Raw genomic sequence first — 22898 nt, 5'->3', positions numbered from 1 at the left:
TTTTTTCTCTAGCTGTTGCCACTTCTGACTGTGAGCAGGGACAACACCTAGCAGGACATGGGAGGGGGCTGAGTAGCAAGTGACAGGTGAGACTAAATTTGTTGCCTTTGCCAGGAGGTGGTGGCACAGGCCTTTTAATCCCACCATTGGGGAGGCTGAGGCAGGTGGATCTCTTGAGTTCGAGGCCTGTCTGGTCTACAGAGTGAGTTCCAGGACAGTCAGGACTACATAGGGAAACTGTCTTTAAAAAAACAAATTGCTTTTGACCTCCATTGCCCTTTAAACCTGGGGTTGTCCTGGGATGCATGCAGACTGCTGCTTCCAAGGTTCAGTCTTTGGTCAGAGAGAGCTCACGATTGGATAGATGCATTTATTTAAAAATATAAATATGGAAAAATAAATTATTTAGAGAACTAGAATGGATGCCCCTAGGTGTCTGTACATTCAAGGCTATGTCTCTCAGGGATGGGGTGAGATTGAAAGCAACGATGAGTTCTAAGCCGCCTTCAGGGAGTGAAGCCCAGCAAGGTGCTGCCCTGTGACACCACTTCTGATGCCATTCTGGGGCTAGCAGCACAGAAGCAAATGTCTGACGCTCCTAAAGCCATGAATTGATAGAGCTGTGGAAAGGAGAGGTCCCTATTCAACTGGAGGTTGGGAGCCTGGGGCTAGGATGTCTGCTAGGTATACTCCAGAAGTGAAGCTTTGGCTTCTGAATTCTAGGCCTTGGCAGGTTTTAGGGCCATTGCAATTCTAAGCTAGCAGAGGTTGCCTGATCCCTCTCTGGAAAAGGAAGGAGCTGCTAGGACACAGATCTGTAACCTGGGCTCTGGCGTAAGAACAGGGACAGGGTTGAAGAAGCTACAGTGCCAAGGGCAGGATGCTGGGACTGTTCTGTAGGGAGGGTGTGGGACTGCTTGGGGCCAGCCTCACTCTGTCTACAGCTTCTGTGTGAGGCTGCTGCGTGGTGTCTATAGTCCCACTCAGAACAAATCCCTGCCATGTGCCTGTGGGAACATGGCATAACTAACAGGCCTGCCCCAGATAAGTATGGCCTGGCCACAGCCCACTGCTGTCCTGAGGGATGGGGTCTGTACTGAATGCAGGAGAGCCCCTAGCCATGCTTTATTAGACCCCAACATGGCAAGAGGCACCAAAGAACAAGCCCAGTCTCTTTCCAGTGACCTTGGTCCCCAAGCTGCAGTAGCCAGTACTTGTCTGGTAACTTCAAGACACAGTGCAGACAGCACTGGAGCTCTGGTTCTTCATTGTTTGCTGTTTCTGAAGTTCTTTTGAAATCCGTCTTTTAATTCCTATCAAGTATAGCTCTCGGTCAAACTTGCCAGCGGCTAATGGGATGCTGTGGAAGAAAGACCTGTTAGAAGAACTGGCTTCAACTTCAGCTGCACACCTGCTGAGCCCAACAGTTAGGGTTTATCACATATAGGCTGCCCCAGCCTCAACCACAACCCTGGGTGTGGAAGTGCCAAAAAGGTGAAGTTAATACAGCTCCAGAGGAGCTTGCTCAACCCCAGAGAACCTGAGGTCACAGAACAAGCTGCTGCTTCGAGTAACCCCAAAGGTTAGCAACCTGCACATTACAGGGAAACCCTGAGAACTACTAGGATCTAGACTCAGATGAAGGTGACTTCACATTAACCCTGCCTGCCTGGTGTGTTACAGCATGAAACAATGACATGCTCCTCCACACCTAAGCCTGCCACCCCTCCCAGAAAAGTCATCCCATCTAAAACTGGCAAGAGGCCCCAGAAGCTCAATCAGCTCTGAGGGGTGAGCACAGACTTACTTGTCTCTCCCTGGCCTCACTTTCACCCGGAATAGGCCATACACAGGACGATGGTCTGAAGTCTTGATCCCAGGGCAAGAGGAATACTTCATGGGACAGATGTCACCCTTGTGGCGGCTTTTGTATAAGACTCTGTCCTTCAGAAGAGATGGTGAAGCAGGAGCAGAGACTGTCATTCTGCTGCAGGTACCTCTACAGCAAGGCCTGCAGCCCTGGCCTAACTGTGTTACAGTTAGGGAGCCCTCCCCACTGACTCTTGATCTCTTATTGTTCGGAATCTAAAGACCTATGTGGATAGCATCTGTTCCCTTCTAGCCCTCTGAGAGCAGTGGGGAGCTGCCTTGCCTTGTGGATGTCCATGGTCCCACCAGGTGCTATCGTGTGCCAGAGAGCCCAGGTCTGGTGAAAAAGCCAGGCAAGAATGCATGTGTCTCCCGCCTGTCCTCTCCTAGTACTAGGCAGATGAACCCAGTTGTGAGTGCAACTATGGCCTGCTTTTGAGGGGTGGATGGCTTAGCTTAGCCCTGTAATACACTCAGAGACTATCCTCCACCCCCAATAAAATTTGAGCATGCAGTCACTGGCCTCAGGCCTGGAGCTGAGTTTTAGGCTGGCTAACCTGGCTGGCTGCTGTATGCTGAGTGCCAGTCCTATACCGTTTGACATGAGCTATGGTTGGCAGGAGTCCTGAGGCCAGGCTGAGGTTACATACTCACTGTGTAGGAAGGTGTCCTCTGCTTAGAGGTGCTGTCATAGGTGTCCTTCCCAATGTCAAACTTGTAGGATGGGAGAAAGTGGATTTCCGCCTCCTCAAAGCCCTTGAAGATGGACCCTGCAACACAGGAGAGTTCAGGGAGGGTCCTGAACCACACCTAAGGTGTGCTGTTCCCCAGGCCACTCTCTCACCTTTCTTCATCTCCCGGGTGAGCTGGTCATGTTGCAGGAGTGCCAGCACATCCACCTCTGTGTCTTGCTTCAGGAAGGCCTCCACAGCCACTCGTCCACCACTCAGGCGGAAGTTGAAGTCCCCAAACCAGAACACCTCATCAAACCGGGTCGTGACATCCCCTGGGCACGCGGGAGAATACATTGGTGCTGGCCTCCCCTCACCTGCTATGATCTAACAAGTGGATGGGCTCTAGGCCAGGTGGTAGGTCCTCCTTTGTCTGGATCCCCTTCCCCAAGAATCACAGCAGCTCTCTCCCAGGAAGAAGCTAGTGATGGGAACAGCCAAGGTCAATAGCTGCAGAGGATTGGGAAGACAGCTGTGTAGTCCAGGTGCAAAGGACAGCCCTGATGCACACAGCAGGCTAGCCATATCCTATCAGCTTCTCACAGCTCAGCGAGGGCCAGGAAATGGTCAGCAGTGAGGAATTGTGGACAAACAACGATAGCCCTGGGCAAGCCGCTGGACCTTGTGGGCTCCCATCTGCCCAGCTGCCAACCCAGTGGCTATTTCAGTCGTGAGGACTTCTTGATTCCCAGATGGTTTCTGCTAAGCTGCCAGGGCCAAGCAAGGGACAGAAACAGTCATGTGCTGGAGTGCCTTGTGGGGCTGCAACCCTCACCTGCACTAGAGCGGTAGGGGTTTGTGTCGGGCACATTCCGGGGCAGGGCCAGGGCTTGGATGGTTCTGCTGTAGTCCAGCAACCGCTCGGCTACCTTCCCATCTCCAGCTGTGAGACAAACAGTAGACACCTGAGCTTCTGTGAAAAGCCTGCCCCCAAAACTGCCCCACAGCCTGACTGTCCCCCACTCAGCGAGGGCCAGGAAATGGTCAGCAGTGAGGAATTGTGGACAATAATAGCCCTGGGCAAGCCGCTGGACCTTGTGGGCTCCCATCTGCCCAGCTGCCAACCCAGTGGCTATTTCAGTCGTGAGGACACTAGGTGCCTGCTGTGGGGCTCTGCCTAAGAGGACTGGCTGATGGAAGTGAATGTTCTGCATGTCAGGCAGAGCTCACCATTACTAGCCCAGAGTAAATGGCACCCCACCTGGACAGAGGCCTGTGAGGAAAGGAAGCTGCTCACAACCCAGTGTCAGGACTGTATGACTGGCTTGGAAACACTTACAGGTGAAGTGAGATGTGATGAAGAGGAAGGAGGTGCCGAAAAAGGTGAAGCTGATGCCCAGAGCCCCCTTGGTCTTGATTTGAGACACGATGCGTGTAGTTACTGTGGAGTACTCGACCTCTGCAGGGCAAGGAACAGGATTTAGGGCCTTCACAAACACTGCTACAGTGGGTGTGCTTATGAGTATTTTCAGACATGGGAGCCTCAAAGGCTGGGTCCCAGGCATGGAGTGTTGCAGTTTGCTTTGAGGGGACCTATATGTAGTCAGGGTCCACATGTTATTAGAGCCTGCATGTGGAGGTACCTACAGCCCTGAGAGCAGTAGATACAGAAGCCATGGCAAGTGCCAGCAAGATGTCACTCCTGGAAACCCTAGAACTCATGTGGAAGGAGAACTCACTCTTGCAGGTGGTCCTCTAACCTCACCTGTGCTCTGTGGTACCCGCACACAGAGGGCAAAGCGGGAGGAGTGGTGGGGGAGACGCCCAGTGGTGGCACCTACCTGAGCAGAACCAGATGAGGTCCCTGCGGATAAACAGGGACATATACAGGACCCCGTGCGCGGCTGATGACAGCAACACATACTGAGGGCCCAGTGTCTCCTGCAGGCGTGTTTCCCACTCCCGCCTGGGGGAAGGAGGCAGGTTATGAGGGCATGGCCTTTATAGGAAAGGTGGCCACCTCCCCGCATCTGCTGCCCAGAAAGCCCCTGGAAGCATTTCTAGGGGACCCCACAACTGGGCCTCATCTTGTACTGATAATAATGACAGGCTAATGGCATCTTTGTGCACTGTGGGACCCATCAGGTTGGCTGCAGGCCCAAGACCTCGATCTGATGGTGTGTACAGACTCAATCCCGCCTAAGACCCATGTGAGTTGTCAGAGATCTGTAGGCTGGCAGGGGTGGGCCCCATCACTACTTGGGAGCTCTGAGGACAGGCTGCCTTTCCCAGAGCATACAAGACCTGCTGCTCTCCTCACAAGCCAAGGAACCCCATGAGCTGCAGTGAGGAGTACATAGCTGTGGGACCACTTCCCAGGGAAACCAGTCAGGATGCCACAGGCTATATGGCCAGATCTGTAGCAGCCCAGAGCCTCTGGATGAACCAGGCATCTTAGCTGCTTCTGTACTTCCTTGGCCAACTGCAGACCAAACCCGAAACACTACTGATTTTAGTTATGCTCATCTCAGTGAAGCATGGAGGTTGCTCATCTAGCCCACACTGTTTCAGTTCCATACGAGGGCCTCAGGTCCCACCCTTCAGGCTTATAGTCTTGTCTCCGTGAACTGTCCACACAGGACACTGGAGGCTCCAATAGTGGAGGCTGTGTGGTGCCTCACCTGTCAGAGCAGCCCTCCTGAACTCCAATGACATACAAGTCCTGAGTATAGTCGGCCTCAGTGGGGAGCAGAAACTCATCCAGGCTCGCTGGGAGCTCCTGCGGTGAAGAGCCACAAAATAGTCAAGGCCACTAGGCTCCCTCAGGTCTGGGGGCAGAAGCTGAGAACAAGACCCTGCACAGTCATCTGGAGGTAGTCACAGGAGAGCCTCTTTTCAAAGAAGTTGTACACAGCTGTAGGTTTGGTCTCCCAGGGAACCTTGACATGTCAGATACTTCAGTTTCCCTCACAAGCCCAAATTTGTTCCCTTGCCACCTCCCAGCCTGGGGCCCCTCTTTACCAAGTACCTTAGATTCTATTGCATGCTGCCAGGCTGGACTATCCTCCAAGGTGCACAACCAACCCTGGTCCCTCATGAGGACTCACAGAGATGGAGGTGGGGCCTCTTAGGATAGGTTTCCCAAGGAGGAGTCTAGCTGCCTCTGCCTTACCTCACTGTGACCCCTCTCACCTTCTGGCCCTGCATGTTCCAGGTAGCCACAAAGAGAGCCATGTTCCGGTCTGGGAAGTACCTGGCCAGCTCATCTGCTCCTAGCAGGGCCCCGCTGGCCATAAGACTTCCCTCCAGATAGCTCCTGCAAAAAGAGACAAGTGAGCAGCCAGCCTCAGTGACACCAAAGCAACCCAGAAGTTCCTGCACTCAGGACAGGTGCCTTTGGAACCACTCTCTCCGAAGGTATCAGTCCCACAAGCCACAGGGCCCACAAGCTATGTGAGCCCGGAGGACAACACCGACCATACCAGGTATCGGTGTCACCCCTGGAGTTGGGCATTTCTTTCTCGATGACCCAGCATGGCCCTCACCTCCCTCTGATTTCAGTGGAATGAAGTCATCATACCTGCCAAGCTGAGATACAGTTCTAACAGTGTGATGAATCTCTTGACCTACCCAGGACATGTGTGCGCCATGTGCTACAGGGCCTGCCCAACCATCCTGTACAGAGACAGAGGACATATACAGTCCTGTGGGTGCCTGGGTCTCTGACCTATCACTCAGCTCCATCACCACAGCACAGAAGTGCGAAAGCCCTTAGAAATGGGCTTGGGCCGGGCGGTGGTGGCGCATGTCTTTAATCCCAGCACTTGGGAGTCAGAGGCAGGCGGATCTCTGTGAGTTCGAGGCCAGCCTGGACTACCAAGTGAGTTCCAGGAAAGGCACAAAGCTACACAGAAACCCTGTCTCAAAAAATCAAAAAAAAGGGCTGGAGAGATGACTCAGAGGTTAAGAGCACTGACTGCTCTTCCACAGGTCCCAAGTTCAATTCCCAGCAACCACATGGTGGCTTACAACCATCTGTAATGAGATCTGACACCCTCTTCTGTATACATAATAAATAAATAAATATTTAAAAAATCAAATATATATATAGGCTTGGAGAGAAATGGGTGTGGTTGTGTGCTCAGAAAGATGTGTTTATAAGGGTCATGAAATCTGAATCTCAGGGTTGGAGAGATGGACAGGCTAAGTCTGTGGGTAGAGACAGACAGTTAAGGGCACAGGCTGCTCTTCCTGAGGACCTGGGATCAATTCTCAGCACCCCCATTTATATTCTTAAATATAACACCAGCAGCACAGACACTGAGCACAACAATTAATAAATGGGACCTCTTGAAACTGAGAAGCTTTTGGAGGGCAAAAGACACGATCAATAAGACAAAATGACAGCCTACAGAATGGGAAAAGACCTTCACCAACCCCACATCTGACAGAGGATTGATCTCCACAGTATATAAAGAACTCAAGAAATTAGACAGCAAAATACTGAACAATCCAATTTAAAAATGGGCTAAAGAGCTAAACAGAGAATTCATGAAACAAGAATCACAAATGGCTGAAAGACATTTAAAGAAATGCTCAACATCCTTAATCATCAGAGAAATGCAAATCAAAACGACTCTGAGATACCACCTTACACCTGTCAGAATGGCTATGATCAGAAACACTAATGACAGTCAATGTTGGAGAGAATGTGGAGCAAAGAGAACATTCCTCCACTGTTGGTGGGAGTCCAAACTTGTATAACCACTGTAGAAATCAGTATGATGGTTTCTCAGAAAATTGGGAATCGAACTACCTCAAGACCCAGCCATACCACTCTTGGACATATACCCAAGGAATGCTCAATCATACCACAAAGATACGTGCTCAACTATGTTCATAGCAACACTATTTGTAACAGCCAGAACCTGGAAACAACCTAGCTGCCCGTCAACTGAAGAATGGATTAAGAAAATGTGGTACATATACACAATGGAGTACTACCCAGCAGAGAAAAACAATGACAGCATGAAATTCACAGGCAAATGGATGGAACTAGAAAAAATCATCCTGAGTGAGGTAACCCAAACCCAGAAGGACAAACATGGTATGTACTCACTCATAAGTGGATTCTAGATATAAAGCAAAGAACAATCAGACTGCAACCCACAGAACCATGGAGGCTATATGCATAGCAGGGGGACCCTAGGATGACTGTGGCTTATAAGTTTTGGTTTTACTCAATTACTGAGCAAACCTCAATGAAACATTTCACTATTAGGATAAGAATTTATGCTGGGTGGTGGTGGCGCACACCTTTAATCCCAGCACTCAGGAGGCAGAGGCAGGTGGATCTCTGTGAGTTCGAGGCCAGCCTGGGCTACAAAGTGAGTTCCAGGAAAGGTGCAAAGATACACAGAAAAACCCTGTCTCGAAAAACAAAAAACAAAACAAAACAACAATATATATACATACACACATATATATGTATATATATATGTATATATATGTATATATATACATATATATGTATATATGTGTGTGTATATATATATGTATATATATACTGTATCAAGCTGATAATTGGAAAATTAATTAATTAAAAAAAAAAAGCAGGATGTGATGGCCCACATCGTAACTGCAGCAGAGTGGGGTATATGCAAGGGGATCAGGAGTTTAAGGCCAACCTTATTACAGTGCAACTTTGAGGCCAGTCTGGGTTACATGAAGACTTTTTCTCAAAAATAAAATAACAAAATAAATTTTGAGTGGTAGAATGGGGAAAAAAAAAAAAAAAAAAAAAAAAAGAGACCCCCGTGGGACTGGAGAGATGGCTCAGTGCTTTTTCAGAGGACCCAAGTTTGGTACCCAGCACTCACATCAGACAGCTCACAATTGCCTATAACTCTAGCTCCGGGGAATCTAACACTTTTGATCTCTGCAGGCACCTGTACTCTGATGCACACATCCACACATAGACACATACCCTACACCTAATAAAAATAATAGAAATATTTAAATATTTAAAAGGACTGCTGGCCTATTGAAACTAGAGGTGCTAGAAGGACACCAGGGCCTGTGCAGGAGGAGCCAGGCTTGGTGAAGGCGTGGCGTAGAGGGCCATACAGGCAGGGCTGCCAATGGTGCTGGGAGTAAGGCCTACCTTCAGCAACTAAAGGGGACTGAATGGTGCCCCCTCCACCCCCAGAATACAGCTCTCTTCTGCACTCTGTGTAGATTTGGGTACACAGCATCTCCAGAAGAGAGCCCTGTAGCATGGCTGGAGTCACTGACTGGGAAACTTAGAAGTGACCACCTGGAGATATAGGCAGAAACTACACTCTCAGAGGAAAGGAAGGTTCTTTCGGCCCTCTAGATTGAAGCAATCCTGATGACACTCCACTCCAGATTTCTGCCTCAAGGTCTCTTGTATGAGACCTTCTAACCCACAGTCACCTGGAAACAACTGCAGGAGCCATCTCTAGATTCTCCCTGCTCTCACTTCCCCACCCACCCTAAGACTCGAAACATGGTTGTGGGAGAAATATAGGCAGGATGCACCTTATGGGACAAGAACAAGACCCCAGAAGGGGACCAGCTTGGGAAAGGAGGCTCCAGATTTGGATAGGCCATGCTCTGGTCCTGTGACCCCAGTGGTGGATGTGGCTTGTGGACTCAGGAGAGGGGAGCCAGCACTGGGAAGTCATAGGCAGAAAGGGCTCATCTTGGGATGCACCCAGGTTCTTTCCAGTGCAAGATGATACAAGTTAATTACTGGAGTCAGAAAAGCCAAGCACAGGCAGCAGAGGACCTGTACATTCTTGATATGTTGTGTGGCAGGTGAGAGGCCTCAGTGGACATTAGCAAGTCTCCACCCCAGACTCTGTGGCTCTAGACAGTGTGGATGTTCTCCCAAGAGCGTAAGGTAAACTAGTCAAGCCTGTCGTTTGCCCCTGCAAGTGGCTCCTGGGATGTCACTTGGTCCCGTAGGTTAACTGGTGTCTAAATGTCCTGGTAAAATGCTGACCTGTGGCCCAAAGTGTGATGGGACAGCACTCACTCAACCCTCCTTCAGGCATCACTAAGAAGCCCCTGAGTGCTCCTCATGGGCAGTGGTTAAATAATAGTACAACTAAAGAAACCTGTGACCCTCCACACAGAAAAGGCAAAGGGACCAATTCAGACACTGAGAAGGCTTCCCAGTAGGATGCACGGAAGTACAAACTACAGGAGCAAAGATAGCATGATGGATGTGCTCTCATCTACCTATATAAGGAATGATCTACTTTTACAGACTCGCAGTGTCTGTGGAAGACATTGAGCCACAAAGGAAAGGTTCTGGAATGATACACAGAAGAAGAAAGGCGTGATGTCTGAGAAGGGATATGAGTCCTGTCTTATTTTCCATTTCCAAGTCTTAGGCAAGCTCTACTGGAATCTATTCATATGACCTGTGCAGCTTGTCTTCTTCATTTATCTGTATACAGATGGTGGTGGCTCAGGCTGGGGCTGGCTTTGAACTTGTGATTACCCTACCTCTACTTTTCAAGCGCTGGGATTACAATCATAAGCCACCATGCCTGGCTCAGTTTGCCCTTGGCCTGATTAGACAGGCCTCTGGATGACAGCCCCAGAGCTCCTAGACACTCCCTCCAAGAATCCTACCTGCTTCTGATGTCCTTGGTGCGGATGGGGGCCAGAAGGCTGAAAGAAGATCTGGCTGAGTGAATGGAGTGATCATCACCAGCCAAAGGGCTCCGGGGCCTGCTAGAGCCGAGGCTGCTGTGAGCCCTGACCAGTCTGGTCTGCATGCGGAGCTTGTAGTCGGCATGCTCAGGGTCAACCTTGTTTGCTGTTCGCAGAGAGCTGGAGGCTATGTTGAGGTCCATGGTTGGTGGTGTGTGTGCAGCATGCAAACTTGCCAACCTTGGGGAGCCCCCAACTGGGGTGGCCTCTCTGTGCAGGAGGTCCAAGGAGGTGCTGATCATTCCAGGGAGACAGTCACTCCACAAGGATGGGCTCCCTCCCTCACTGCCTGTGGCCCTTCGGGGCTTAGGAATCTCCTGCAAGGATGTGCTGAGGCAGGGTAGGGGCCGACTGCAGGCAGGAGACTGGGCATCAGAGTCCTGCATGGAGCCCATGCAGGGACTGGCCCCATTCTGGACTGTCAGATCATCCTGACTATCTTGGAAACGCTTTCTTCTCCAGCCCTTGTCATCCAGGGACAGGGTTCGCTCCAACTTGGGTCTCATAGGTAGCTGTGGGGTGATGGGGTTTGCCTTAGCTTGTGGATTCTGGTTGCTTGGTTTTGCTGGAATGCTGAAAGGAGGCAGAGGGTTTGTCTCTGAACCCTGAGGGTCAGTGGCTGATAGGGAGCCAGGTGTTGGGGTGAGGTTCTTGTCTGTGTTTGGAAGCTGTCCCTGGAGCATTCTGCCCTCCAGCTGCCCAGGTACCTCCGTGTGACGCAGACAAGCTGACTTGGACGGCATAGTCCGGACCTGGCCAGCCCTCACCCACTCAGTCTGGCCCTCCTAAGGAAAGGGATCCTCTCTAGGAGGTTAACAAGCAACTCCTGTTGTCAAGGATGCACGTCAGAGGTCACCGGCTGGAAAATTCGGGTGGCTCCCTTTGTGGCACGGGGCGGTCCTTTTGGAGCAGGGCCTGTGGCTGCATGGCTGGAGTCTTGAGTTCTCATAGATGCCTGAGGATATCCGGAAAATCTCTGAGTCTCTTAGCTCCCTGAAGCCAGCTTGCTGGTCTTAAAGCGACCTCGGTCGGGACTGCACTTCCGTAGAAGCCTGTCCCACACCCCGGGAGAGCCCTCCACCCGACTGTGGCAGAGTAGGGCGGCGCGCTCGGCGTCCTAGGCTCACCTGTGCCCTTCCTTCAGTCGCAGACCCGCCGTCCGGCGCCTGGTCTGATCCAGCCAGGCCCCGCACTGTGGGAGGCGGGGCTAGCCCAGTCACGGTGGCGGCTGGAACAACGACTGCTGCCCCGTGCCCCGGCCCCCGCCCAGGGTTCGCCACAGCTCAGTCTAGTGGTCACCCTGGTCCAGGCCCCGCTCTGTGGTTGTCCGGCGAACCGCCGGGCTCAAGATCACACCGCCACCCACAGCGGCCCCTGGCGGCTGGAGGACCACACCCTCTTGCCTGGAAGCCACACCCACGAGGCCACGCCCTGTTCCACAGAGGCTGTACCCCATCCAGACCGACCATGCCCAATGCGACAGTAGCCCAAGGCTCTGGCCACACTTAAGATCTCACTGGCCTGCCGCTCAAAACACAAAGGAAGCCATAAATGACGTTACTTGAGAGCCCAAAATATTTTATTTAACAATTTGAATTTAGGAAAAATAGCAGCTCCCAGGGAGGAAGCTTCTTGAATCAAAAGTGGTTGGCAGTCAACACAGAGCCTGGGCAGGGTTGCACCAGAGGCAAGGGTCCTGCCTGGTCCCAGCAAGGACACAAGCTGCTACTGACCCACAGGGGCAGGTCTTTCTTAGTGACAGGAACAGGAGGGTCTGGGCACACTCATGTTATGGAACATTCTGGAAACCATTCTGTGAATCTTTGCTAGATGATTCAGGGAACCAGGAAGGGCTGTACTAATTCCACATTCTACAATTTCTAAATTTAATACCAAACAAACCATTTATGTTTCCTACCCAAATTACCTGCTGATTTTTATAAATATTTAAAAATCTCTTTCCCTCCTTAGAGTAAAAGGATAGTTTTAGGAACAGTCGGTGAAGCCTTAAAGCTCTGAGTTTGAAGGTAGCAGTAGCTCCTTGAAGAGTGATGTAGCTGAGTCAGTGAGTAGCTGCTGAAGGTCCCTGATGGGCTTTGGAGTAGAGATGTCAGGTTCTAGAGTGTCTGCTAGGACACTGTAAGTCACTCCAAGATACCACCAAGTCCTTAAAAAGATGTCTGCACAGGTGACAGGGAGTCAACTGGAGGGCCCCAAACAGACCCCTCGCTAGGAGGGCAGTACTTTCCAGCATGCAGCCCGTTGTTGACCTGGTTGGTTAATCAGATCGGCAGCTTCAGAACATCAGCTCCCTGGGGCTTTCCCCAGTGACTCTGCACTAGAGGGAGCTCTGAGCAGTAAAATCCACCCAGCCCTAATCAGGCCACAGAAAATGGAGTGTGGCTGGGATTTCTTGGAGACATGCCCTGGTAATGGCTTCCCTCCCAGCCTGTGAGCCACTGTCATCTGGTGGCCCTAGAGGAGCTAGTATGGACCCCCCTGGTTCACAGGACAGGGCAGAGCTGCCCAAGTGTAGCTGGGGCTCCTCTTAAGCCTGGCAGCACAATAGAGTAAAGGCTCCTCTGCAGTCAAGCACTTACTTGCTCTTCTCTCGGCATCCTAAGGAACCCCGGTCGGTTTGCAGCATTTCTCAGGTGAGCAAGTCCCTGGTTTCCAAGGAACTGTGTGCTCTCCTGTGGGGAAGCCCTGTCTAGCCTCACTTCAGTGGTATTCTCAAGTGACTCAAACTATTATAGCCTTAATTTGTCAAAAGCGACTAAGAAAGAAACATTGTTCTTATACATAAAAGACTTTGAATTAGTTTCATTCTATCCAGCATCTGAAAGGAACCATAGAATCAACTTTTCAGTAATTCATATGCATGGGCTGCAAGGAGGGAGACACACAGTATGACCGGCTCTGGGTTACTGCCATGTCCATCTGGGATCCACGAGACCTGAGGCAGCTAGTTTGGTTCTTGGTGGAGGACAGTTATCTAGTCATCTCAAGGTTCGAAGTACAAATCCAGCGGCAATCCTAGTTCAATGCTGCGTATTTTCTTTGGCCAATCCTCCCCGGCCTTGAATTCCCCGAGGTGACAGAAGCCTGGAACAAAAGGAACAGCAATGACCTACATGTGTCCATGCCCAGGGACTGTGTAGCAGAATGAGTCTACAGGGTAAGTACACAGATAACTGAAAAATGGGCAGACTGTGCTGGCTTCAAGTGTGAGACCCTCACACTTGGTCCAAGTTTCTGCTGCTCAGCATTTCCTAGCCCACAGCACTGCAGACATGTTTTGTTTTCGTTCCGTCACAATTCAGTCAAGGCCACCAGGGCTGAGGCTAGCTCTACAGAGCTGGGCCAGCTAAGGGGTCAGTGAGTCCAAGAGAGGACGTGGCCTATAGTCTTCTGTTGCTGCAAAGCACAGGGATGCCCCATGCCAGGGGCATATACTCTTCCTTCCTCACAAGGCTTCACTGGGATCAAAGCCAAGGAATCTGGCACAACTACTCACTACAAGGTCAAGAGAAAAATGAAATCTTGTAGTTGAAAATATGGACATAAGTGGTGACTATGGGTACAGCAACCTCATCTGCACAGGGCCAGCACAGGGGGTGCCAGGATCCTCAAGAGGACTAGATAGAGAATGACCATGGCTGGGTCTAGCACAGCTGGGGGCAGGGTTCCTATGATAGTGTGCTGAGAACATCACATTCAGAATGTTTACATACCTGCCCAGGCAAATCATTTTGAGCCTTTCCTGGCTGCAAGGAATTATTTAATTACTTCTCAATAGACTTTGTATGAGACATACACAAAAAATAAATAAACAAATAGACAATCAAATAAATAAATAAGGGCTGGAGAGATGGCTCAGTGGTTAAGAGCACTGGTTGCTTTTTCAGAGAACTCGAGTTCAATTCCCAGCACCCTATGACAACTCACAACTGTCTGTAACTCCAGTTCTAGGAGATTTGATGCCTTCTAGGCTCTATAGGTACCAGGCATGCACATGGAATACACAGCAAAACCCATACACATAAAATAAAAATTTAAATAGATAATAAACTTTGCTTGTTTATCTTTCTATAAATTAAAAAAAAAAACAACAAAAATAAAAAACACAAGATGCATGCTCCAGGGCTGGGGATGTAACTCAGTTTGCAGAGTGCTTGTTTAGCATGTATGAACACCTGATTCAAGTCCCCTGCCCCCCAAAATAAAGATGCCTGCCTAAAGCTCTTCCCCTCCACCACAGTTCTCCCTAACAGTAGCCAGATCACACTTCTCCAGGAGATTGGTGGAGAAGGAGAGAACCACAGCTTGTTCCAGATGCTTCCTGGCAGAATACACCAGGGCCATGACTGAGGGAAGGGCTGCACAGACCCTTGAGGAAAGTGCCATTCCATTCTTGGGAGACTGAGAGTGAGGACCTCAACTCTCATAGTGGATACCAGAAAATGGCACGGACACTTCTGATCTGAAGAATATTCCATCTGAAGACTGCACCCAGCAAACTCTCAGGCCAGCGCCTAGCACAGAGCCAAAGGGTCTTCCAGAGTCAACTGCTGAGGCCTGAAGCTCCTGGACAGCATGTCACCCAGAGGGATTAATCAGGAATGAAACAATGAAAGATTCCAAACCAGGGGTCTCCTTGGTAGAGCTGCTCTCAAGGAGAAGAGGCAGGAGGGAGAGCAGAGGATTGGGCTGAGAGCCTGTGGCTAACCAGGAAAGCCATACATCCTATACAGGAATGGGAGGCTGGCAATAGGGGAGGCAGCCCTCAGCCCATGGCAAGGAACGGAAAGAAAAGCCCTGAACCTGAAGAGCCCAAAGCAGTGAGAGGAACATGAGGCAAGCAGAGGATGCAGGCTAAGTCAAGTAAGAGGGCAAATCTGCAAGAGGGGGAGGCACAGGACTGGGAGAGGGACTAGGCCACATATCTGCCCTGTGGCTGTATAACTCAGCATTAAAGAACAGCCAGGCACCTACAAAATGAGTTCTAGGACAGCCAAGGCTATGCAGAGAAACCCTGTCTCAACAAATAAAAACAAAAACAAGAGCCAGGGAGCAAAAGAGACTCACTGAGCAGGCAAGCTGGGGCTGTGGGGAACAAAGGCAAGGGTCACTCACCTGCACCAACTGAGCAGGGTTGTAAAAGGGCACAGACCCGCCTGGAGTGGCCCCTGCAGCACAGTGGTCTCCAGAAGCCTGTGAAGCACAGAGAAGGACCTCAGCGACCCAGTGTTACACAGCAGTTGCTGTCCTAGCAGCAGACAAAAGCCACACCTCAGAAAGGACCACTAATGTGCCAAATAGGCCCCAGAGGGAGACAGCTCTGGCGACACTGGTTTTCATCACAGAATAGCCAAAGTCGAAGCACCATGCAGTAAAATAATCTCAACAACAACATGCAGACAGTGAATGCAGAACACTGAAATTTCATTAGTGCTGGTCAAGCAGTTAGGAGACCTGGACAGTGTGCTTGCTCTACCGCCATAGGCAGCCAGAAATACCCCGCTAAGACTTTCCGTTGAAAGCTACTGAAAACAGAAGGTGAAGCATTCCTTGTCTCCTCTAGACTAGCCATGTGATGGCCATCACAGCCACATTCCCCACTGGCTACAAACAGACTTCCTCAAGCCTCATCAGCAAGAAGAAATCTTTCTTCCCAAGTAGTGTCCAAACTCAGGAGATGCTGACAGTATGGCTGGGGTCAGGCCCATTTCACAAGGAGCAGAGTTAGGAAGCTTACCGAGCATTCTGAACCCTATGAGGCGAGTCTTAGACAGTACCATAAACCCAGGTCCTTTAATAAAGGAAAATTGCATCTTTGCCCACATGATGCTTGGGTAAGACAAGGGGTTAGTGACAAAGTGAAGAGGATAACAGACTCTCTAAGGGACATAGGGGCTACACAGCCAGCCTCATGGAAGGAGGGAGCCACCAGTCACAGGTACCTGATGGAAATGCCGGCTCACTTCCTGTGAGAGCGAGCTCAGAGAGCTACAGCGCGAGAGCTATGGAACGGCAAGAACACACACAGATACAGAACATGAAGATCAGCATGCACCGCTGCTCCAAGCTGCCAGCTGTGTTCAAAAGCTTTATGATGCCATTAGAATCAATGTCACTCAAATGAAGACAGCCAGAGGTAGCTTCAAATGCCCTCCACAGTTTTGGTAATAAACCATCATTACTCTAGGGGCAGGGAAAAATCTGTCTCGCACTCAGCCTAAAACAGATTCACTCAAAATTCTGGAACTGCTCAGGCTACTCTGAGGGAGACCTCACTAGAGGACAATGATGTCAGGAGCTCAGAGCTCCTGAGTAAAAGTGATCAAACAAGTTAATGTTTTTCTGTGAATAAAACATATTGTTTCAGACTTGTACTTCCTTTTTATACTCATTTGCACACATTTCTAAAGAGAGAAGCCACTGGGCAATACACCGAGCTGGCTGAGCCTCCATTCCAGGCCTAATACCCCACCACACCTACACACGACCACACATACATGCACATGCACACCCATGCACATGCACACACATGCCCCCCACTTTCTCACCCATGCACACACGTAAGACACAAATGCACCACACACACACACACACACACACACACACACACACACACACACACACACACACCACTCATATAGGGGTGGTGTTCCCTACCTCTCCTCCCTGGGAGCCATCTAGTTTGGAGGGTGAGAGTTCAGGTCCAGGGGGTGATGCTGCAGAGCTTATTATCTGTTGAGGAAATAGGAAATGTGGCAACTTTCATATTCCAAAGAGTCTAAGATTCTTACACCAGGCAAAAGAAAACTGCCTGCCCCTGTTGCACAGCTCAGAAACTTCTGACATGCTCAGGAGCCTCTGCGAGGGGTCACACAGAAGGAGTTTTCCCCAGGCCCCCACTGTCGTGCTTGAAGTAGTTTTTGATGCAACAGCCATCAAATCATGCTAGGCATAGCCCACAAGCCTGTGTGCACTCCACATTATTGCCCTCCAACTTTATGGAGGCAGTGAGAAGCCATGGGGTCCAGGCTAGGGCAGGCTTCCCTAATAACACGGGATTCATTTGCTCTCTTTGAGCACAGATATGCTTTTTTTTTTTTTTTTCCTTTTAGTACTGCTAGCTAATTCTTTGTTTTCTAACTTTTTTTCTGATTTTCAAAACTTTGGTAAAATATGTTTAAGGCAGAAGTCAATACCCACAACATGTCAAAGCAAGAAACATTAATGCACTACACTGTTGTACAGCTATCACCCCATCCACCTTTATAGTTTTCCATCTTCCCAAACTGAACCTGCCTTCCTCAGGCCTTGCACTCACCTTTTACTCTGTATCAAACAAATGTAGACAGTGTCACCTAGGCGCACCAGACACTGATTTGCAGAGAGGAAAGGAACCCTGAAGGACACAGGGAACCCCTCACCTTCTTCCCATTGCACTGTGCATACCTTGGGTTCCAGGGTGGGCTCTGCCTTAAATTGAGCCTCTGCAGGATGTGACTCCTCTGCATCTGTAAATAAGGAGGCATGAGGTCATCACCCCATCCCAATCTGTACAACAATCCACATGTAAGGGTTCAACCCTGGACCCTCAGAGAGGAAAAGCCAACTGCCAAAGAAGTACATGCAAGCCTCTGGTCCTCTGTACCTTGGCCCAGTCACTCTTCTAAGGAAGATTGGGGCCAGAAGCTCATACACAGAGACTGAGCAGGAAGAAGCAGGGTAGACATGGACCTGCTAGGACATGGGCTGCCTACCTGGGTTTGGTACGAACAAGTTAGAAGGGATTGGGAGCGGGGCAAGTGGAGCAAAGAAATCCGAAGGAGCAAGAGCTGGCTCACTCCGCTGTGTCCCACTTGGGTTTAGAACATCCACATAGCGAGCTCTGGAGCCACCTAACAATGAGACGGGGAGTCAAATTCAGTTGAGCACCAAGCAACCTATAATATCCAAATTACTCTGTTCCCACTGAGTCAGAAGAGCAATGAGGGTCCACTAGAGGAGAAGCCTCAGCAGAATTGCCTGTTGGGCTTGGGCCTTTCCACCCAGGCACACAGGCTGAATATTTGACTAATGGGAAACTTTAATCTGTGGGCTATCTATTCAGATTCCAAGGCATAGCATCATCCTGTACTGGACAACTGGACTCTTCTCTCAAGGGTAGAGGGATGGTCAGTGTGAGTACTATGACAGCTGACTGTTCTGGATGCCATCACGACAGTGTTCTACCCAGACATCTCTGATTTCTGCTGTAGCTATTACCTGCTTTTCTAGAAAACATGTTCACGGAGGCCGTGGGTGGTCCTGTAGACCCAGTGGGAGCCACCTGAGGAACCCTGGGAAACGATGTTGGAGGTGGGGGTGGAGCCTTCTTCTGCAGAGGGAGAGACAGCTCAGCAATGCCTTTAACATGACGGAGACCAGTGAGGACTCTCCGAAGTGAGGCACAGTGCCCAGGTGACAAGGAGGAAAGCAGGCACCCTTCCCCTCACACAGGGACCTAAAGGCACTGCTTACCTCCTCCTCTGGTTCATTCAAATTCACCCACTGGTTTTTCTTTTCATCCCAAACAATCTGCCAGAATTTTTAAAAGAAAAAAAAAATCAGTAGAATGAAACTTAAAAAAAAAAAAAAAATTAGCATCTGATTTAGATACTTTACAACTTCAGAAAATGTCAACTCTTTCAGGTCTGTCATTAATCCTAAGACATTATACTATTAAACAGTGACAGGCCATCATTATCTAATATCCACCCCCACCAAGCAACTGCCACACCTGGACAATACTCACTGATTTGTTCTTGTCATCTGGTAGATAAGCTTCTGTCCTTTTCTTCCCAGGCAGCCAACGAGAGAACCAGGACTCACTCTAAATAAAATCATCAGAAGAGTGTGAGGACACTTCCCAGTGAGAGAAGCCGGGCACAATAAGGAAAGCATTATGTAATACTACAATAGTGCCCTGTGAAGCCACATCCACAGAGATTGAATGTCGATAGAGGACAAGGGCTGAGGAGTCAGTGGTTGTGGGAACAGAGGGTCAGTTTGAACACTGAGGATGAGCCCAATTGGTATGTTCCAACCATGCAAGTCAAAGAGGCTCTGCTGTGCAATGATCTGTATACTTTCACAGTGCTGGGGATGAGACTCAGGACCCCTCAAATGCCAGGTAAGTACTCTACCACTGGGCAATACCCTAAGCATATCTTTTTGTGAGACAGTACCTCACTATGTAGATCTGGCTGTTCTGGAACTACAGAAATTCACCTGCCTCTGCCTCCTGAGTGCTGGGATTAAAGGTGTGCACCACACCTGGCTGGTAAGTGTTATCTTTAACAAACAGCCTCAGAATGACAATATGCCACCTACACCCATTCCATAGAAGCAGTCCACATTCAAGTTCTTGACAAACTGAGTGAGCATCAGACTCTCCCCACCCCAGGAGTAGAAAGAAGTTGACCACTCAGGATGGCCTTCACACAAAGCCCTTCTTCCTGTACAGAGAGAATCTGGGTGACCAGAATTTTATGTCTTTACTATTCTGGACTGTATTAAAAAGGAGAAGAGAGAAGCTGCAGGATAGAACCCGCATTCTATTTCTCCTGGAATCAACAGGGGAAATAACCTGTCTTAGGAGGTAGGCAATTGCCTGTTTATATAGACTGAAGGGTTGCCATGGCTCAATGACACAGTGTTTGTCCAGTACGTATGGGCTCTGGGTTCATCCCCAGTACCAAAAACCAAAAAAGTTAAAATTAAATGGAACAGGAGTCTAGCTTATAATTTATATACCTTTTTTGGCCTGGAACTATGTAGACCAATCAGGCTGACCTCAAACTCTTCAAGATCTGCATGCCTCTGCTTCCTGAGTGTTGGAATTAGAAGCATGTACCTTTTTTTTTTTTTAAGATTTATTTTTGTTTATTTATTTTAGTTTTTCAAGACAGGATTTCGCTGTGTAGACCCGGCTACCCTGGAACTCACTCTGTAGATCAGGAGGCCTCAAACTCACAGACATCTATCTGCTCTGCCTCCTGAGTGCTGGAATTAAAGGCATGTGCCACCACCACCTGGCAAGGTTTATTTTTAATTATGTGTATGTATGTGTTTTATGTTGGGTATGTGCATATGAGTGTAGGTGCCTGTGGAGGCCAGAGGCATTGGATCCCCTAGAATTGGGGTTATAGGTGGCTGTGAGTTGGCTGCCATGCATGACAGGGGACTTTAGGACAGGAAGAGATGGGAGTTTATCTACCTTGTTCTCCTTGAAGCCAAAGGACCAGGTCTCCTCTTTCCTGTCCCCTAGATGTCCGTGTGTGTGTGTGTGTGTGTGTGTGTGTGTGTGTGTGTGTGTGTGTGTGTGCGCGCGCGCACGCACGCACGCGCGCGGGTATGTGTAGTTTTGTTTTATATATATTTTTTGTTTTGTTCTTCTGTTTGTTTTTTTGTGTATAGTTTTATTTTATATATATTTTGTTTGTTTTGTTCTTCTGTTTGGTTTTCTGAGACAGGGTTTCTCTATGTAGTCCTGGTTGCTCTGGAACTCACTTTGTAGAGCAGGCTGGCCTCAAACTCAAGAGATCCTCCTGCCTCTGCCTCCTGAATCATGGGATTAAAGGTTTGTGCCACTACCAGTACCAGCTGGCCCCTTGAAAGTATTTTTATGGAATTGCAGTTGGACTTTTCCTGGGAGCTCTGGGTCTTGCTTGGGGGAAGCAAGGCCTTATGGTAAAATTGGTAGAGGTGGACCAAGAGCCACAGTGTAGATGGGAAACCTGGAGGTCATTATTAGCTGGCACCTGATTAGCACAAAGGTGAGAAACAGTGACTCAGGGAGGCTATGGTGCCTATGACATTTAGTCAATTATCTTTGACCTCTTTTGTTTGTTTGTTTTCTCTCTTTTAGACATGATTTTACCATGTAGCCCTGGGAACTCTCTAGCAGAGCAGGCTGGCCTCAAATTTAGAAAGATTGCTTGTGTCTGCCTCCAGAGTACTTAGATTAAAGGCATGCACCACCACACCAGGCATGGCCTCCTTTTTAAAATTACATATCCTCCATAAGAGTAGTACATGCTATTAACTGCTGAGCCATCTCTCTTAACCCTTAAAATTACCTTGGGCTTCTTTTTTTGTTTGTTTTTTTTCCTGTACTAGGGACTGAACCCCAGGCATTGTGTTATGCTACTGAACTGCATTCCTAGCCTTCACTCATTTTTTAAAATTAAACTTGTGCTTATTTAAAAAAAAAACTGCCATGTGGGGGCAGTGGATCTGATAAGTTGAACTCTCTGATCTCTGTGAGTTCAAGGCCAGCCTGGTCTACAGAGTGAGATCCAGGAAAGGCACCAAAACTACACAGAGAAGCCCTGTCTCGAAAAACCAAAAAGAGCATATACTGCTCTTACAGAGAACCTGATTCAGTTCTCAGCACAAAGTTTGGGCAGCTCAATCTCCTGTAGCTCCAACTTCAGGGCATCTGACACTTTCTTGTCTCTGCTGGCACCTATACTCATATGCACACACCCACCACACATACACATATAATTTAAAAATTATATAAAATCTTTTCTAAAATTAAAAACTATATTCTTTGTTAAGGCATTATCAAGAACAAAAAGGTGGCTGGGTGGTGGCACACACCTTTGATCCCAGCACTTGGGAGGTAGAGGCAGGTGGATCTTTGTGAGTTCAAGACCAGCCTTGGCTACAGGGTAAGTTTCAGGACAGGCTCCAAAGCTACAGAGAAACCCTGTCTCAAAAAAACAAAAAAACAAAAACAAAAACAAAAAAAAAAAGATGGTCTACATATTGGGAGGGATTGTGCACCACACAGTCATTCAACAAAGGACCTGCACCCACCACTCAGGGACTCCCACTAATCACTGAAACAACAGTTCAGAACAGAGAAAGAATACAACAAGTACAAGACAAAGGAGCTCTTGGGGCTAAGCTTGTGCAAAGGTGCTCAGCTTCACTGGAGACATCGGGGTCACAGATTGCATCTTGGGAAAAGAACTTACAAACAAATGCCTTTTCTTTACCTCTAACTTCCAAAGACAGCTGCTTTGGGGTACTGAGCTTCCCTCCAGCACCTGTCCCGCTCCCTGCCCACTAGACACGGGGCAGGACGGGGTTATACCTTCTTGGGCTCCTTGGGCTCCTTTTTGACAGCTTGTGCAGGCTTCTTCCCTTCTGAAGCAGGTGTCAGACTGGAGCTGTCACGATCCCACACTGGGGGGGGCTTCAAGTCCTGTGCTGTTCTGGAGGAGCCCTGTCACAAGGCAAGATGAAAACCAGCTCTCCTGGAGCTCCTTATGAGGAACTGAAGGGGGCCAAGGGAGTATACCTCACTAGTATCTCCCTAGTAGGGCAGAGAGCTAGTGGGAACAGAGAAGAAGGATATGACAGTTTCCTAGCTGGGCATCTGAAACATCCTCAGTCTGCTAGAGAAATGCCAATCATACCTAACAAGTGCTTAACAGGGAGCATCATAGTGCTCCAAGAGAGGGAATATATACATGCCCTAGGGTAGAGCTGGTCAGAACTGGGCAAGGTATTTTTAGAAAAATACCAGAATCTAAAATATCCTCT

The 22898-nt window shown here is 49.1% G+C and overlaps 2 protein-coding genes across 10 annotated transcripts in view; both read right to left on the bottom strand.

Annotated features, from left to right (window-relative positions):
- Positions 1-208: 208 nt before the first annotated feature.
- Positions 209-11636, bottom strand: Inpp5e (inositol polyphosphate-5-phosphatase E). 2 transcript variants are annotated; one of them, XM_036185066.1, is made up of 10 exons: positions 10206-11636; positions 5733-5856; positions 5222-5319; positions 4382-4506; positions 3880-3999; positions 3376-3483; positions 2714-2875; positions 2524-2639; positions 1808-1944; positions 209-1360 (listed from the first exon to the last, which is right to left on the bottom strand). In XM_036185066.1, the coding sequence occupies exons 1-10, from the start codon at positions 11027-11029 to the stop codon at positions 1228-1230; spliced, it is 1947 nt and encodes a 648-aa protein (XP_036040959.1). In that variant the 5' UTR covers positions 11030-11636; the 3' UTR covers positions 209-1227. The 2 variants fall into 2 exon arrangements, with proteins under 2 accessions (XP_036040959.1, XP_036040960.1); XM_036185067.1 differs by lacking the exon at positions 3880-3999.
- A 211-nt stretch (positions 11637-11847) lies between these two features.
- Positions 11848-22898, bottom strand: part of Sec16a (SEC16 homolog A, endoplasmic reticulum export factor) — a 37058-nt gene continuing 26007 nt past the window's right edge. For 6 of the 8 annotated variants that reach the window (XM_036183658.1, XM_036183663.1, XM_036183664.1 and 3 more), the window contains 10 exons: positions 22447-22578; positions 19096-19173; positions 18822-18878; positions 18567-18678; positions 18062-18199; positions 17754-17815; positions 16965-17039; positions 16250-16309; positions 15423-15500; positions 11848-13391 (listed from right to left, as the gene is read on the bottom strand). In XM_036183658.1, coding sequence (XP_036039551.1) covers positions 13323-13391; positions 15423-15500; positions 16250-16309; positions 16965-17039; positions 17754-17815; positions 18062-18199; positions 18567-18678; positions 18822-18878; positions 19096-19173; positions 22447-22578 — 861 coding nt within the window. In that variant the 3' untranslated portion in view covers positions 11848-13322. The remainder of the gene's footprint in view (positions 13392-15422; positions 15501-16249; positions 16310-16964; positions 17040-17753; positions 17816-18061; positions 18200-18566; positions 18679-18821; positions 18879-19095; positions 19174-22446; positions 22579-22898) is intronic. The other 2 variants (XM_036183660.1, XM_036183662.1) reach the window with 2 other exon arrangements.

This window comes from Onychomys torridus, chromosome 4 (genome assembly GCF_903995425.1).
Source record: "Onychomys torridus chromosome 4, mOncTor1.1, whole genome shotgun sequence".
Lineage (NCBI taxonomy): Eukaryota > Metazoa > Chordata > Mammalia > Rodentia > Cricetidae > Onychomys > Onychomys torridus.
Note: the sequence above shows the minus strand (reverse complement) of the source record. Positions and strands in the feature narration are given on the sequence as shown.

What these genes read in the sequence shown, in the direction of transcription:
- Inpp5e (XM_036185066.1), bottom strand. Translation starts at nt 11,029, where the DNA reads ATGCCGTCCAAGTCAGCTTGTCTGCGTCACACGGAGGTACCTGGGCAG. An exon ending in CATCACATCTCACTTCACCT is followed by an intron (nt 3,484 to 3,879) that starts GTAAGTGTTTCC and finishes TTTGTCTCACAG; the next exon opens with CTGGAGATGGGAAGGTAGCC. An exon ending in GTGAGGCCAGGGAGAGACAA is followed by an intron (nt 1,361 to 1,807) that starts GTAAGTCTGTGC and finishes TTTCTTCCACAG; the next exon opens with CATCCCATTAGCCGCTGGCA.